At 38.0% G+C, this 18,097-nt stretch overlaps 1 protein-coding gene across 1 annotated transcript; it reads left to right on the plus strand.

Annotated features, from left to right (window-relative positions):
• Positions 1-1,326: 1,326 nt before the first annotated feature.
• On the plus strand, positions 1,327-3,184 carry LOC126633291 (protein DOWNSTREAM OF FLC-like). The gene is made up of 2 exons (XM_050303868.1): positions 1,327-1,623; positions 2,745-3,184. Exons 1-2 carry the CDS (start codon positions 1,470-1,472, stop codon positions 3,068-3,070), a joined length of 480 nt encoding a protein of 159 aa, XP_050159825.1. The 5' UTR covers positions 1,327-1,469; the 3' UTR covers positions 3,071-3,184.
• The last annotated feature ends 14,913 nt before the right edge of the window (positions 3,185-18,097 follow it).

Consider the following 18,097-nt stretch of genomic DNA (forward strand, 5'->3'; position numbering starts at 1 on the left):
GGGCAAAATAGTAAAAAGCCCAATCGGATAAATAAGAAACAAGCCCAGTCGGGCAAATATAAAAAAGCTCAGAATTTTTTTTGGAGTTGAATTAATAGTCCAGTGGGACTAAATAGTTCCATCGGGCCACAACAAGACTGGGTCACCAGGCAAAAGAGAAAGAAGTCTGTTGGATAACTAACAAAATATAGTCTAAAAACATGATCCATTTAATATCAATTTTGAACAAATAATAGTGCCAACTACATTTGACACCCTCCATGTTCGACCTGTTTTTTAAATTGATTAGGTTTCAATTTTCTCACATTGCCCTTAAAGTTACACCTTTTGTATATTTAAACATCTAATTGTCCATTAAATTGATGAGTTGTATATTATGTAGTGAAAATGAAAATATTGCCCTTAAAGTTACACCTTTTGTATATTTAAACATCTAGTTGTGCATTAAAATTATGAGTTTTATATTATGTAGTGAAAATGTCACTTACATGTGAACTCGATTTCGAAGTTCATGCTCACTATGTCATCAATTAATGAAGATTGAAATAATTCATTTGATAAAAAAATGTAAATTGATTCAATTTCAAAAACTTTAGAGGTTAATGTGAGAAAATAAAAAATTCGTAGTCCATTTTAAAAGTTATTTGAGACATGGAGGATGTGAAATGTAATTAATCCAAAATAATAATAAAACATTCCAGAGCCTAGACAACATTTTTTACAGCACATTACAACCAATGTTTAAACTATTGGTATCGGTGGAAAATCAATATGCAAATTTGTGAAAAAATCGACGGATATATCGAATACCGATATCAATTGTTTTCGATGAAAATGATGAAAATTTAAAATTAAACTTTAAGGATTGTCAAACATTATGTGTTAGAAATATCCACGATATATATTGATTTAACCCTAAACTTAATAATTTCTTCTATACGAGTGCAGTTAGAATTGAACCCCTATTTCCATATTTTTCTTTAATTTTATTAACATTTTCTTGAAAATACTAACTGCACCGAATAACACCGATTCCAACCGCTGTATCTTACTATCTTTCTCTTTGTTTTTTTATCTTTTGTTCTTTATTCATCGCCAGCTGCACTCAATCACAAGCCCTGTTCTTTCCTGCACCCGTTCTCACCATATCCCCCTTGCAACCTCCACAAATCCCCCAAACTTCCCCAATCGAAATGACCGAAAACCCACATCTCACCACGTGGCATCCTTTAATTCGCTTCCCAAAACGGTGCGCCGCCCTAAGCATGTAGGCAGAAGCCCCGTTACGCGGTATGGGCAATCAATTTTTCCGATTATTACTGAGGCTTTTTCCCCACCAGCATCATCACACACACACTCTCTCTCTCTCTCTTCATATCTCTCACTCCTCTGCATTTCATTTCCGCAATCTTGTTATCTCTCTCAAATCTCTCTGCCAAAACGAAGTGAAAAGACAGAAAACGGCTTCAATGGCGAAATTGTTTCTGCTAATTGCTCTGTGCATGCTTCCGGCTCTGGCCGCCGCCACGCGTCCCATGAGGACCCCGTTCACGGTGGAGGGAAAGGTATACTGCGACACTTGCCGCGCTGGGTACGAGACCAAAGCCATCACCTACATTGCTGGTAACAAATATTTAACTCTTAACTTTTATGTTTAACTCTAATTTTGTTTAGGGATTTTGGGTAATTTTTGTAGATGTGGAATTTGGATCTGATTTGCTAGATCTGGAAATGTTGCCTCTATTGTTTGTAAATTTAGTTGCAATATTTGGTTTTTTTAATTTTTCAGATCTGACTGGGTTTGAAGTTTGAATTGGGTGGACTGTATAGTCAAATGATGATGCTTTTAGGGTTTTTATATTTATTATTTTGTTTTTTTTTTACCAAACGATATTATATACATTACAAGGATGGTGATGGGTTTAGCCTTACAATTGACCGGTGATAATGTGGTTTAAATTTACTTTTGACGATAATCAAACCTAGACCTGTCACTTACAAGTGAAGAAGAATACCACTAGATCGTATGACTAAGTGGTATGTGTATTATTTTGTTGTGTGTACTTTTAGTGCCTGATAAAGAATAATTGAGGTTAAATTAATACATGGAGACATTGAATTTATCATCATATGTAGAGAAAGCAAGCTTGCAATTTTCATTGAAAATTGGGACCCAGAAATTTGTTCTGAGAAGTCTTAAGGACATCCTATCTGCAGGGTATTGTTTGCTCAAATCTAGGTCAACTTTGAATGCATACATTTCGAAACTTTTATGCCATTCGTGATCATTCGTGACCTCCTTTTGCAGATAAATAATTAGGATGAGTTTTGTTTGCTGAGTGGTTGTTGATTCTAGTTTATGATCATGTTTTGACATATTTTGAACCGATGAATTTGTTTCGAGAATGTTAAACATTATCTGTTTATGTTTTGTTGTTCATATGTACATCGACTCTTTGCTCATTTTTTTCTAACACCAATTTATGTCGTTCGTGACGTTGGTTTGTGACAAGTTTAGGAGAACTTTGGTGACTTGACAGTTATTGAATCTTATGCTCATGTTTGGAATAGGTTTTGACGAATTGACAACGAGTTTAGATTACTGGTCTAGTGTCATATTGGGTTTGGTTATGTGTATACTCAGTATTGTTGGTTCTTTAAACTAGCAATTTGGAAGGAAATAGTGGAAACTGTTTCGATTGAAGATGTTGTTTAACAAGTTTATCTGGTGATGTTCATTATAGGTGCCAAGGTTAGACTGGAATGCAGAGACAAGACTAGCATGGCACTCCTGTACACCAAAGAAGGGACAACCGACTCAGCAGGTTGCTATAAGATCCCAGTCGCAGAGGACCATTTGGACCAATTCTGTGATGCAGTCCTTGTTAGCAGCCCTCAGAAGGACTGTGCGACAGTTTCCCCAGGGCGCGAGCGTGCGCGTGTCATCCTCACCGCCAACAATGGTATTGCTTCGTACAACCGGTTTGCCAATGCTATGGGTTTCATGAGGACCGAAGCCTTGTCTGGCTGCACCCAGATTCTCAAGGAATTGCAGGAGCTCGACAAGTAGATGTCGGCTTGAGTTTCCTAGTATGTGTCTAGTTTTAAAACCTTGCTTGGTTCACGCTGGTAATGTTTGCTATTATTTGATGGCTTGTTATCTCAACACCTGGTGATTTCTTGATTTTATTTGCCAATAGACTCTTTAGATTATGTTTCATGGTCTCTTCTGGACTTGAAAATAGGGTTTCTTTTGTTATATAATAATATTAATAATTGATTAAAACTGATTTTCTCAATGATTTTCATACATTGCATAGAAATTTCTTAGAAAAATTTACAAGTTTTGCAAATTTCTCTGTGTCTTGCACTGTACGTATAATTGAAGTATAGCGATTAAAATTAAGTAAATATCAGTTAATCTCCTAAGCTAGGTAAATTCATGAAGCAAATCTTCGCACTACAAATTTCTGGTAAAGGGAAGTGAAATTTATAGCTCAAATATCAACTTCTCCAATGCCTCTACTGAAATTCATCAATTTATACTTTCATCCAATTCAGCAATTCAGAAGAGGGTAAATCGTCAAAATGGCCCTTGAGATTTGCATAACTCATCACTTTGGTCTTTGAGATTCCAAATTGATAAAAGTGGTTCCTGAGATTGTTTACCATCCATCATTTTGGTCATTCTGTTAAAAACTTCGTTAAGTGTCCCGGAGCTCTTGGTCGGAAGTTTGGGCAATTTTCAAAGCTTCGTAACTCAATCATTTCATAAAGCAAAATGTCCTTGACCATTTGCTGCTTTACTGGTATTCGAGTATACGATCATTTGAGCTATGTGGCCTTCATCACAACATGATAAAGATTTGTGGAATATGAAAGTAGTTAACTAATCACATCAAAATGAGTAGTTGTGTGGAAATTCATGGGCAGTTTGCTCCCTTACGTTGAAGAGTAGACCCAAATAGGTGTCAGAGAATTGGTTTATCCTTTCGCATTGGAGAGCTTACCCAGATGGGTGTTGGAGAATTAGTTTATCCTTTCACATTATAGCGCTTACCCAGATGGGTTTCGGGGAATTAGTTTACCATTTCGTATTAGAGAGCTTACCCAGATTGGTGTTGGGGAATTGGTTTATCCTCTCGCACTGGAGAGCTTACCCAGATGGGTGTCGGGGAATTAATTTACCCTTTCGCATTGGAGAGCATACCCATATGGGTGTCGGGGAATTGGTTTATCTTCTCACACTGGAGAGCTTACCCAGATGGATGTCGGGGAATTGGTTTATCCTCTCGCACTGGAGAGCTTACCCAGATGTGTGTCAGGGAATTAGTTTACCCTTTCGCACTGGAGAGCAGGCCCATATAGGTGTCGGGGAATTGATTTACCCTCTCACACTGGAGAGCATACCCATATGGGTGTCGAGGAATTGGTTTACCCTAGCGTACTGGAGAGCAATTAGTTTACCTTCTCGCGTTGAAGAGCTTACCCAGATGGGTGTCGGAGAATTAGTTTACGTCTCGCACTGGAGAGCATACCCTAGATAGGTGTCAGGGAATTGGTTTACCCTATCGCACTGAAGAGTAATTACTTTACCCTCTCGCACTAGATAGCTTAGCCAGATGGGTATCAACGGATTGGTTTACCTTCTTGCACTGGAGAGCATGGAAGTCGTTGTCGGAAGCGCAATTGAGGAAAGCTGGACTTCTAAACAATTAAAATAATCCTCAGCTTATGAGGTATTGTTTGGCAATCTGCTTAAGACTTCGAACTGCTTGTAGAGCTCGCGTAAGGGTGTAAGTCAAAAGCGTACAGTGTTGCTTTTGGACCATTGTATATTCTTTTAAGGCTTGGTTGGTGGTCAGCTGAGAATTTGAATGGATTGCAAACTTCTTCACCGCTAAATCTTTCGCTAGCAGGGGCTGCTAGCAAAGCCTCGTATTCTGCTCCATCGTTGGATGCTTTGAAGTTTGAAGTGTTGTGGGCTTGGTCAGTGCAGATAGGAGCCGCAAGATGGCACGACTGGGAGCCATGGTGCAAGATCGGCATGGTTGGGAGCCATGGTGACAGATCAAGGGGGCGGGAGTTGTGGAGCATGTAAGCACAACTTTGAGCGCGAAATTGTGATGAAAACAAGACCTGCCCCTAGTTCTTGCCTTCTGGTACCTGTCTGCCCCCGACTCGCGATTAGGCTAAGTTGCTGCATTTGTCGGAACAAAAGTAATCATTGTATATGCTGTGTATGTGGGATGGTTCCGTCTGCTAGAACTTGTCAATGAAAAGTGACCTGCTTATGTTGGTCATATCTCGTCGGAGTGTTTCGTTAGTAGCTTCATTGCGCTGGAAATCCTGCGGTCGAGGGCATCTCAACTTCTTCCGAATTTGCCTCTGTTGGGGCAACAGAGCTTCCGGTATAAGTGTAATGGACTTCGGGCGCGAGATTTGAGTTGGGATATGTCAAATCTACAAAAAAAAAGGAAGAAAATGCCCCTAGTTCAATCGTTAGTCCAGAAATCTGAAGTCGGGACAGTTGAACCGGTTGGGATCACTAAATGGACCATGGGAGCAAGTTGGCTGAGCCACGTGCGGGCATATGGGCATGGTGCAGTCTGGCCTGCTTGGCCTTGGGCCGAGGTGCATTGGGCTTGCGCTGGCCTTGGGCCGTGAGTGTTGGGCTGCCCTATTTGCCGCAACTGCAGGTACTTGAGCCGTGCTTTGGGCCTTAGCTGCTATAGCAGCATCATGGGCCTACTAGATCTAGGCTGCCTTGTGGCACGGGCCTGGGCTCGTTGTTGCAAAGTGGCAACTGCTATTGCTTCGTGGGCTTGCTGCCATTGAGCTGTCCCACTCCCTGCTGCCACAGTGGTTGCCGTGGTTACCGTGGTAATGGTACTATGTGGTGGCGAAGTTACTCATTTTGTCGTCATGTTGAGCCTCGTGGATCGTCATGGTGGGGCTACATCGCAATCTCCATCATTTGATTCAGATCTTTGAATTTCCATTTGTCGTGGTTTCCAAATTTCCCGCCATTGTATTTTTCTCCTATGTCTATTCAAGGAATTAAAAAAATTTTAGGAATAAGAACGTATGAAAATTTACATATGAACGAGAAATGAGAAACTTTGAATGCAAGAGTCTTCTTAGAACGTGTGAATCAAGCTCTCTATGATTGAACCAATTTGTGGATACAAATTCCCCCCATCTTCTCCTTTGACGAAAATGCATCTGCAAAATAATAACACCTAAGATTAAGGCCAAAAGCCTCACATACCCATGATGATTTTTTTTTTGGGGGGTGGGGGGTGGTGGCTTTGGCCGAAGAATCTCCGATGCTAAAGTTAGAATTCTGAAAAGAATGTATTTTTGGAGTTTGTGGGTAGTAAATGACTTAGCTTTTTAGTGGGATAATAGGGTTATTTATAGGGTTGTGGTTGGCCCTATTTGGAGAATAGTGGCCGGCCATATATGGTGTAATTGGAAAATAATTGCAAGATATTATGTGAAATAATATCTTGCAATTAGCATGGTAATTAATCCCAAATTAAATACAAAGTTTTAGGAGTTACCTTTTGAATAAGGATTTGATGAGGAGTGATGAGAGAGATTTGAATAAATACCATTTTGATCACCTTTGACTCTGCCTTGATTGAGCCGTTATTGTTCGTTGCATGCGTGTGGGAATCCCGGTGTGTCTCGAGGATAATTGTGTCCTTTTAACGTAAAAGTCCACGAGTCACCTCCATAATTTTCTTGATTATTTTTGGCTCCACAAATTTCATGTATTTGAAGCGTGACAAATTAATTCTAGAAGCAAAGTTGGCTAGGGAAAATGTGAATCCAACGAAGCAAAATTGGTCAAAGTAAAGATGAGCATAAAGTACAAAACTCATATTGGTAGACTGTTAGTGGTGCACTTTCACTTAAACATGTTGTTTTGGTTCTGCTTTCAATCAAAACTCATAGTGGTGCACTTTCAGTAGACTATATTTATGGTCTACTTTAAAAAGAAACTAATATGCATGATGTGCTTCCCAGTTTCTCATCGAACCAGACCTAATTATACCATAATTAACAAATTCGGAGAATTGTTTTTATTAGTATTGCAATAATTATCGACTTTGACTTGTCATTTTTGAAGACCCAAGTGGTAGACTTTGTTGGGATAATCTCAAGGCTTTAGCTAAAATGGTCTTTAAAATTGACATAACTCCTTACTTTGGTCTCTGAGATTTGAAATCGATAGAAGTGATCCATGAGTTTGTCCACCGTCAATCATTTTTGTCACTCAGTGAAAAATCTCCGTTAAATAAGGAAAAATGCCAAAAATACCCTCAATTTTTGTCAAATTATTTTAGCCCATTGTTTATTATTTCCGAAGGATTTACCTGGATTGCCCCCAAATCGGGAGGCTGAATTCACTATTGATCTTCTACCAGATACCAATCCTATTTCCCTTACTCTATATCGTATGGCACCCGCCGATTTAAAGGAATTGAAAATTCAACTGCAAGAACTTGTCGAAAACGGTTTTATTCAACCGAGTATCTCGCCTTGAGGTGCTCTGGTTCTGGTTGTTAGCAAGAAGGATGGCAGCATGGTTTATGCATTGACTATCGTCAATTGAACAAGGTGACTATTAAGAATCGGTATCCTCTACTGAGGATAGACAATTTGTTTGATCAACTCAAAAGGACGAAGGTATCTTCCAAGATTGATTTAAGATTGGGTATCATCAGTTGAAGATTCAAGCTAAGGATGTCCTTAAGCCTACATTTCGTACCCGGTACGATCATTATGAATTCCTTGTCATGCCTTTTGGTTTGACAAATGCACATGCAACTTTCATGGACCTAATGAACAAGATTTTCCAACCTTATTTAGATAAATTCGTGATAGTCATCATCAACGATATTTTGGTGTATTCCAAGAGTGAACAAGAGTATGTCCAACATTTCTCCTCAATTGTCGCCCACTTACTAAATCAACCTGAAAGGGGGTAACTTTTGAGTGGAACGAGGACTGTGAGCATAGCTTTCAAGAACTTAAATATCGCCTCACTCACACTCCAGTACAGGTACTTCCCGATGAGAACGGAGAATATGAAGTTTATATTGATGCATCACACCAAGGTTTAGGTTGTGTTTTGATGCAACATGGGAAACTGATAGCTTATGCTTCTCGACAACTTAAACGTCATGAACAGAACTATCCTACCTATGACTTGGAATTGGCAGCTGTAGTCTTTGCATTGAAGTTGTGGCGACACTATCTCTACAATGATACATGTCGTATCTTTATGGACCATAAGAGGTTGAGGTATCTTTTTGACCAGAAATAACAAAATCTCAGGCAACAAAGGTGAATGGAGATTATTAGTGACTACAAATGTATGATCGATTACCATCTTGGTCATGCGAATGTAGTAGTTGATGCGTTAGTTGGAAGTCGTATGGTCAGATATCTCCTCCTATGGAAGTGCATACTCTAAATTTCTTTGAGTTAAGGAAAACCGACGTTTGATTGGAATTGGGTGTTGATGGAGATCTGGTGGCTCATTTCCAAGTTCAACTAATACTTGTTGATTGAGTTCACTCGGCTCAGCAAACGGATCTGTTGTGTAAAAAATTAATAGAAAAAGTAGCGAACGACGCACGACAAGATCTTAAATTTCGGAGAGATGGTATGCTTGTTTCGAGAAACTGACTCTTTGTTCCTCAGAATGAAGAGCTGATGAAGGAAATTCTAGACGAGGCTTATATTTCAACTTATGCTATGCATCTTGGTTTTTTCCAAGATGTGTCATACTATCAAGCCTTTCTGATACTGGTTGGGTATGAAGAGGAATATTGGTGAATATGTGAAGAAGTGTTTAATTTTTCAGCAAGTCAAAGCAGAACTACAGAAGCCTGCTGGTTTATCTCATCCTCTTCCGATTCCTATATGGAAGTGGAAAAAGATCACAATGGATTTTCTTTACAAGTTACTGAGAACCCTAAACATGATGGTATTTGGGTGATTGTGGATTGTCTCACGAAATCGGCACACTCATTCCGATGCGAGAGAAATTCTCAATTTCCAAATTAGCTCAATTATTCATCGACCATATTGTTAGAAGTACTTGTTACCATAGTCTTGGATCGGGATGCTTGATTCACTTCCAAGTTTTGGAGGGCTTTCTAGCAAACCATAGGTACTCGCCTACTTTACAACACCGTTTTCCATCCTCAGACTGACAGGCAATTCAAAAGGATTATACATATCAAAGAGATGAAACCCTTGAAGCAATTATGATGTTCAACTTCTCAAAGAACAGCCTATTTGGATGAATCTTCGATGATGGTAGAAATGTATGGAATGGCTAGAGTTTTGAGTGTGGATGAAAAGAGAGAAAAATATTGGCTAGAGTTGTGAAATTTGTCCAGAATTGAAAGCCTAGCTTTTTAAGGTAAAAAAAGGCTGTTACAGAATGCTAAGACATCCCAGTAATTGAACATTTATTTCAGACGTTTTTTCTCTTCTGCTATTAGTCTTCTAAAGGGCCAGATTCAACTTTAATGATTAATTGGACTCAACTCAACTCCATCTTCAATTGTCCACTTTTAATTCTCTCTTTACATCAACATATGTATTCAATTCTCCAATTTCAACACCATTTTGCCTCATTTGCCCAAAATTGACTCTAAAATATGATGAACTGCACACGAACACAAAATAGGGTAAAGTATAACTAGTTTAACTCAAAAATATCACAAAAAGACTAGGAATGGAGGTATAAATGATGTATCAGAAAGTCATGGAACAACAATTACTTTTTTTTTTTTTTATAAAGACGAAGATTAAAAATTTGAAACTTGAAATAGTTCTACATAATATGCTTCAATCTTACAACAATTACTAATACAAACGATAATTAAAACACTAAATAAAGATTAATGAACAATAATTAAAATACTAGATAAAAATTACAACAATTACTAATACTAATAATATTCCTCACCATTTGGTTGACTTGGTTCTTGACTTTGTGGTGGATTTCGTGGTGGACTTGTGTATTTGACATTAGATGGATCACCATCCTCAAAGATATTCCTTGTGACATTCCTTCTTATAATTTTTTGCTTGCTTGTCAAGGAATAATCTCTTCATATTTGAAGTGTATTTGTTGGGGTCCTTCCTCATTACATCAAAAGCCAATGCCATGTTGTTAGGGTCCTCATTCTAATATGATCTTTTGCCATCTTGAAAAAGTTGTATACATGAAGAAATACTTTTGGAAGTGGGTAGAAAAAAATGGAAGAATTGTATGAGGAAAGTGTTTTGTGTGGCGGTTTGAGCAAATATATAGGTATTTATAGAGCTTTTGGGTGGATTTTGATTAAATAATTTCTTTTAATTGTGTTAGTTGTTGAATTTAATTTTGGGCAGATGGATACTTTTTTATTGTTAAATTTTCTCATATTCGATTTCAACCGTTTGATTTAATGTAATTATAAATAATTTAAAAAAAAATTGAATTTGGACCTTTGGATCAACCAAATGCCCATCATTTCCAATCGTTGGATCACAAAAAAAGCTGTTAGGCTAGTGGTAGTGGCCAACGAGGGCGTCAGCGTTGGGACGAAGGAGTTGCTGACTTGTCGCAGGAAAGGCTTCTGGAGCGTCGCTGGGCTGCAGCTAGGCACTTTGTAGGTGGATGTTCACAAGCAGGACCGGGGGCCACCACCATCTTCGGCTCATTTTTGTGTGGGTTGTGGAGGGGGTGGAATTTGACCCAAAAACAAGTTTTAACATTTATCCATAGTTTGGCCCAATGATTGGAAGACGCCTTTTTTTTGGGGGGGGGGGGGGGGGGTTTTAAAACTCAAAATTTGAGTGTCAACCCAATCGTTGCATATGGTACGTGTGTGTGTGTATATAAACACGATTTTTGTGTTATTTGAGTTCATTTTGAAAGTTGGATTGAGGTTACGGGGTCTTTCTTCTCTTTTGTACAGTTTCCGAACTTGAATGAAAAAATTTCGTTCTTGTCATCAAAACCTTAGTATAATTATACCGTTATATGAAAACAAAAAAGAACATTGTCAAGTAGAATCACCAATATGCTGATTTTATCGTGAAGGTGATGAAATTATCAAATCTAGCTCTCAAATTGTGCAAGGAAAAGCCTTTTCTAAAAGGCTCAACAACAGGCCGAACCAAGGGTGCTCAAATATGACGAAACAAGGTGTCTTAAAATCTACAAGTAAGCTTCTGAATGTAAACACCAAGGTGCTCAAATACTAGAGGGTGGTAATGGTCCTATTGGAAGTATCAATGAAGGCCTATGAGTCACCTCCACTGAAAAGGAGAATAAAGTTATGACCTTGTCTAAAATAGTTTTTAAGAATTTCTTTTACAAAACGATATTCTATTCTAAACTATAATAATTTGTTGCAAGGAAAATTCAAATTTGGATGAAAGAAATATCATACTACAAAAGCCAACTAAACCTAACACAAGTGCATAGTTTTATGTCAAGTCACCTAAATTAGGCGAAGTTCTTCTATCCGAAACTGGATTAGAGCCAAAAAGCGAAAGGATATGACCAGAGAGTGGGGTAGGTGTGGACCTGAGAATTAAGGGCATGAAGTAGGTGTGAATTTTTGTGTCGTGAATTAGAGCCGTTGTTGAGGATCACGTTCAGAAGCTTCAAGCTTTACTCTAAAGTGGTCTAACAAACTATAATCATTTATAAACCAACACGTTTAAGAGAAGCATGTTAGGGACTCATATGACAGAATATTCTCATCACACACCATTCCAATTATCAGTACCCCTCCCTCCCTTTTCCTTCCTCGTTGATTTTCCACGTGGTAAAATTTGGAAACATTCAATATTGAAACATTTGAATGCAGAGGGAGGAGTTAGGTGACATCTGGATGCATGTATTTGGTGTGCAACAATGCATAAATAAGCACGTGTTCTATAAAATAATAATAATAATAATAATAATAATAATAATAAAACCCACCAGAAATGGAGGTGGTGTGGAATTGGTAGTATTGGAGGTAGGTGGTATAAAATTTGGTGACTTTCAAGAGTTTGCATTGTTTTGTGCATTCTTATTATTTACCCTAAGCAAGTGGAAGCATAAACCAATTTTGAACATAAAAATTTTTGAGATTCAAACTTTTTTTTTTATAAACAAACTTTAAACCTCTTAATTATAAGTGAAGATGAATACTATAAAACCGTAGTACTAAATGATTGGTGTATTCTTATTAATTAAATCTTTTTAGAAAAAAACTTAATATAAATTTGGTGATTTTGAAGGTTGCTTTATTTCTTATTAATTAAATCGTTTTAGCAAAATACTTATTTTTTTTTTTACGGAGGCCACATTATGCTCCTACCTACTCAAAAGACAAAATCATTGTTGTGTTATAAATGGAAAAAAAAAAGAAAAAAAAAACTAACCCATTTATAATCTAGCTCTTTCAAGTATGACCCAATGAAAATTAATCCCTCTAGTGGTAGATGATGACACATTCCGACTCGGAGTGTCCACTTGGACTTCGAATCGAGCTGTGATGGCCGACACCAAAAAGGTGACGAAGCCATAACGTGTAGTGATGTGGAAAATGTGAGTAAATTTAAACCTAAAGTGCCTAAATGTAAGAGTGCGCATGTGAGCGGGAATGAATCCATTTCACACGTGATGTCATAACATAAGTAAAGTACAGTAAAGGTAAAAGAGGAATTATACTGTTGGTAGTATTCTCACAACAACATTTTGCAAAAACTCCTCGTCTCGTCAAGACGAAAGCTCTGCCACTAATACCTGGAGGGGTGAAAAACAAGGGTGAGTTGACCTAAAAATAAAGGTTTGTAAAAACTTTTTCAAAAACATAATAACCCCTCGTCGTAAAACAAGTATAATTTCCAAAATATACATACTAAGTATAGTATGAAAGTACTTACAGAGCCATCAGTATCTCAAGAATGCAATACGTCACAAACTTTTGTAAATAAACACATGATGTCCATAATCACATATTCTCGCATAAATAAACATATCAAACCGAGTGCTCATCGACATATATTGACACACGAGTTCATGTAGAGATATTCTGACATGAACAAGACTGGATGTAATACTGACTTACGTTCTAGTACTACAATCACGTGAACACTGGCGCTATGCGCATCACATACAAGTCCTAATTGCCTATAGCAATGTAGGACAGGACTGGCACCTATAATGGATCCAAAGTGAGCGTACGATGCCATGTGAACATACACGTGAAAGATTGGCCCTGCCCGGGCAAGTACTAACACCAGTGTAGCACACGATGATCAGATAATGCAAATAAATGGTAAATCGATAATTCGATAATTCAATAACCCTAGTCAATGAAATACTACTCATAACCATAAATACTATTAAAGCATCCATACTAATATGCATACCTGCGTATCTCGTAAGACGTAGTATAATTGCATGAATTCCATCAATACGTTAATTTTTATATATGTTACCCTAATCTAGGTGTAACATAAAAAATTCTTTATCAAATATATAAACGGAAACTAATATACATACATACATACACTATATAAAAGAAAAGACTCACTCACAGGTACTTGTGATGTCATATCCTTTCGAGCTAAGAAAGTCAGAGTATCCTATATATATATAGACACACACACACATACTATATAAAAGAAAAGACCCACTCACAAGTACTTGCGATGTCACATCATTTCGAGCTATACACACACACACACACACACACACACACACACACATACTATATAAAAGAAAAGACCTACTCACAGGTACTTGCCATGTCACATCCTTTCGAGCTAAGAAAGTCGAAGTCTTCAATAGTAATCGCACATAAGCATAATATTGGGACCCATTAGTAAAACTCAACTTAAACGATCAAATTTGAGAAAACGGAGTAAGGATTTAGAATCAGACCGTCGAAATATTCTAAGAATGGTACTGTATAAAAGAAAAGACCCACTCACAGGTACTTGCAATGTCACATCCTTTCGAGCAAAGAAAGTCAGAGTCTCCAATAGTAATCGCACCTAAGCATAATATTGGGACCCATTAGTAAAACTCAACTTAAACGATCAGATTTGAGAAAACGAAGTAAGGATTTAGAATAGACCGTCGAAATACTCTAAGAGTGGTCCCGGGCAAATTTTGTAAAAAGTCAACAGTGAATCCTAAAAAGTCTACCGAGACGCCCCGATGGTCAACTATGTTAAAACTTCAGCATTTCCCTAAATGGACGTCAAAAATGAACTTGGGACGTCGAAATTAGCTTAGGAGGGTTTCCGAGAAAATTTCATAAAAGTTAACACAAGGAATATTCTCTAGAATATTCCAGGGAATATTTTAGAGAATATTCAAGGAACATTCCAGAGAATATTCCAGGAATATTCTAGAACATTTCATATACATTTTAGAACCAGGACGAGCTGGATCCCAGGTTCGGATCCGGAGCTAGGCTTCCCTCTTTTTTTTCCTTCTTCTTCTCCGGCCGGTTGCCACTACAACAGCCGAAATCTACAAAAGAGATGACCAGGATAAATCCCAGCTCTGACCAACCAAAAACTTCACTAAACCTAGCATTCCAATATATCAAATCGAAACTCAGAGAACAAGGGATCGGAATATATTTTGGTTTCCTCGTTCGTGGCCGGAGTTGGCCAGAAAACGGCTCGAAAGCCACCAGATCTCAGTCGGAAAACTGGGTTTGTTACTTTTGGGGCATTTCTACGTCCAAACAACACTAAAACATCTCAAAAACATCCTAATCGTACTCTTAAACACGATCTACAAAGATTTTGAGGGTTTTCAAGCTTACCCACATGAAAATTCTCGAGGTTCTCACCAGAAAACATGGAGGTCAGGGCTCAGCGTCCTGGTTCGAGGGTGGCGGTTTGTTTATAGAGGAGAAATGGTAGGGTGTTTGGGGGAGTTGAGTTTGCCAGATTTAGTGATGGGTGTAGAAGTCTTGGGTTCGTCGAGAAAGAGAGAGAGTCTAGAGAGTTTTTAGAGGGGGAGAGAGGTGAGAGAATTGAGATATCGAGTGAGAGAGACACGGGAAGAGTTCGAGAGTGTTCCCAAATATGGGGGAGAAATTGCCACATGCATAAGGAGAGTGGAGAGTTTTTGCTGTGTGGGCCCCACAGTCAAAATAAATTCATAAAATAAACTAATTTAAAATATCTTAGCAGAAAACATTAAAATAATAATATATTAATATAATAATCATAAAAATATATAAAACATAAAATAGAAATTTTTACAAAATTATTTCTCGAATTCGTAGTTCTGTAAAATCTCCATCGTAACTCCGAAGTCGATTCCGCTTACGCCTACATGTTTGTACTATCGAATACTTCGAGAATGCGGTAAAATAGTAACTCATACGCGTCATGAGATGACAGTCAACGAAAGTCAATCATCTCGCCTCAAGGAGCATTTTCGTCAATTCACTCTTTTAAAATCGTAAAATTAGAGACAGGTTGTTACAGATGAGGCCAACCTAAATTGGTCATCCTACAAAGAGCATGATGACAAATAGAACAATCTACCACTCTTTTTTTATTTAGTTAATAATTCAACAAGTCATTTATTGTATTTGACCTCCAAAGTATGAACCTATGTTACCAAGGTGTAACTAAATGATAAAAAAAAAAAAAAAAAAACCATCAATTTCTTTTACACAAAAATAAAAGCACTGCTGCTTTTATATGAACGTAATGTAGTGCATTCAACATAACTTCATGCTCTTATAAATTCACTATTAGCAATAAACTTGTTCGTGCGAAGATTTCTCTGAAGAGGGCTTCTCGGCACCCCAGTACAGCTCTCTAAGGGATTGACACTTTGGATGTGTAGTCGGGCTTTTGCTTGCTGGCGTGCTCCAAGAAGAGGACATAGTTAGTTCTGAAAGGTGCCTTTGTGGGGCCTTAGGTGTAGGCCTTGAGGCTCGCAATCAAAACTAACTGAGTGCTAGGCATGCCATTGCTATCTCAATATAGCAGATGTAGAACAAGAGTGTGTTTAGTCGATTACTTGCGCCCCAAGTTACTCGGACTTCTTGTTATCAAAAGATTGTCGTGGATGCGTTAAGTCCACATTAAGTTCTTTTTCTTGCCTTGTGACCAAGGACTTTCAGTTCATAGTCTTATATGTTCGTATGAAGGGAGTTCGGATCCCCTTTAAGCCATTTAACTTCTGCTTGGTTCTTGATTGATTTTAATGATAGCCTATCCATTAAACTAACCAGATCCAGATGCAAATGGGACTCTTAAAGTAGGATAATAGGTGGACATGACTTGCATACATATTGGGGAATGCATTACGTAATAGATCGGGCAAGATTTCACCTTGTCTGTAAAGGTTGAACTTCTTGCAGTCACTTCTCTTTGTGATTACAGGGGTTTGTATGCTAAAAATGGATGGATGGTAAACAGGTTTACACAAGGGAATCCATACTACGCCGCTAAGGGAGATAGCAGAGCTTTAAACTAGAGAGAAAGATAGCTAGTCCCTAAAAATATATGAGATATAGGCTAATTACAGCTTTTTTATGCAAATTTGGCTTGAGAGCAGAGTTTGTATATTTGTTTGTTTGATTGGTTGAGTGTCCTTGTCTCTGGGGCCTCTTCCTCCTTTTATAGGCCAATTAGCCTGACTGTTGTGACTTTATTCTTGCCCGAAAGCATCTGAAGCATAGTGAGTCATCAACTTTTTACTTGTATTGCCACTGAAAAGTGCTTTTTGGCTGATTGTGAGTTAGTCTCCATCACTTGTCATTTAAATCATAGGCATATGGTCTATGCATTAATGGGAATGTGCCAAATTGTCTCTGGACCTGGTGCTGGGCTTCGGGCAAGTTTTCTTCTAATTAGCATCTCTGGACTTTCTCACATTTGCAGCTTAATGTTTAAATATTAACCCAAATAGTGCCCCCTTTAATCATTTGTTAAGTCTGCAACCCAATATGATAATAATGATTAAATAGTCGCCGCATGCCTTCACTCGGGACTCGCATCATTTAAAGCAACCGTTGGTTAACAAAACCTTTGCACTAACCCACGAACCCATGAATTCTATCGTTAATTAACTACTCACTATATAATCCTCACTTAAACCCCTTTTGGCTGAATACCTTAGCAGTTTCAAGCCTTCCAATTTCCAGAACTCTCAGTATTCTCATAACCTTCATAATTTCCAGAAAATCCTCCTTACTTTATCAATCCCAACTTTTCTTCCTATATTCTTCTCAAAATCCTCAATGGCACCTAAAGTTGCTCAAATTCAATCTTCTTGTGAGACTAGTGAGGGGATTTCCACCATGTGCCGCTTGCTCAATGGCCTTCATCACCATCGGGCAGGCCTGCATACTTCTTTTTTCTTCGAGGATGGAGGATTGCACTTCTTGGTTCTGTATGGACTTCTATGGCATTGAGAAGTAACCAAGCAGCTTTAATCGCACTAGTAGATCCCACTTGTTTACATGAAGCTATCCTCCCTTGCACTGATATCTACAAGCCCAGACTTCTCTATAGCTTTTGCCTTCTTGATCACTTCATCATCACATATGTATGCTTCGGGATCAACTACCATGACCTTGTTGGTTTTAGGACCAATGTCACAGACTTTGGTACGACTTGTGGAGGAATGCGCTGTTATGAAGGCAAAGATTACAAAGGTGTCTTTTCACATTGAGAGGTTGGATGAGTAAACCAACCAGTCTTTACCAAAAGATTGAAGAGGTCAAGAAAATAAATGTTGAAGTTGAAGATGCTGAAGCACATTTAGCCAATCTAGGATAGCTACCTTAGCCAAGGATGTAAAACTAATGAGCTGTTTCTTATGTAACTTTAACATTTAATGAAATGAAAATGAGTTCTTTAATCCTCTTTAGCTTGCATTTCCTCATTGAAAATCAGTTGTGATGAATATATACACTGACTTTAGATCTCTCACAATATTTACACTTCTTCAATGTAGCAATCCCTAACATCCCACAAGGTTATGTGGTATTTCTTTAAAAACTTAGCATTGATTGGATGCCTCTGCAAGCTT

Source organism: Malus sylvestris, chromosome 8 (assembly GCF_916048215.2).
Source record: "Malus sylvestris chromosome 8, drMalSylv7.2, whole genome shotgun sequence".
Taxonomy (NCBI): domain Eukaryota; kingdom Viridiplantae; phylum Streptophyta; class Magnoliopsida; order Rosales; family Rosaceae; genus Malus; species Malus sylvestris.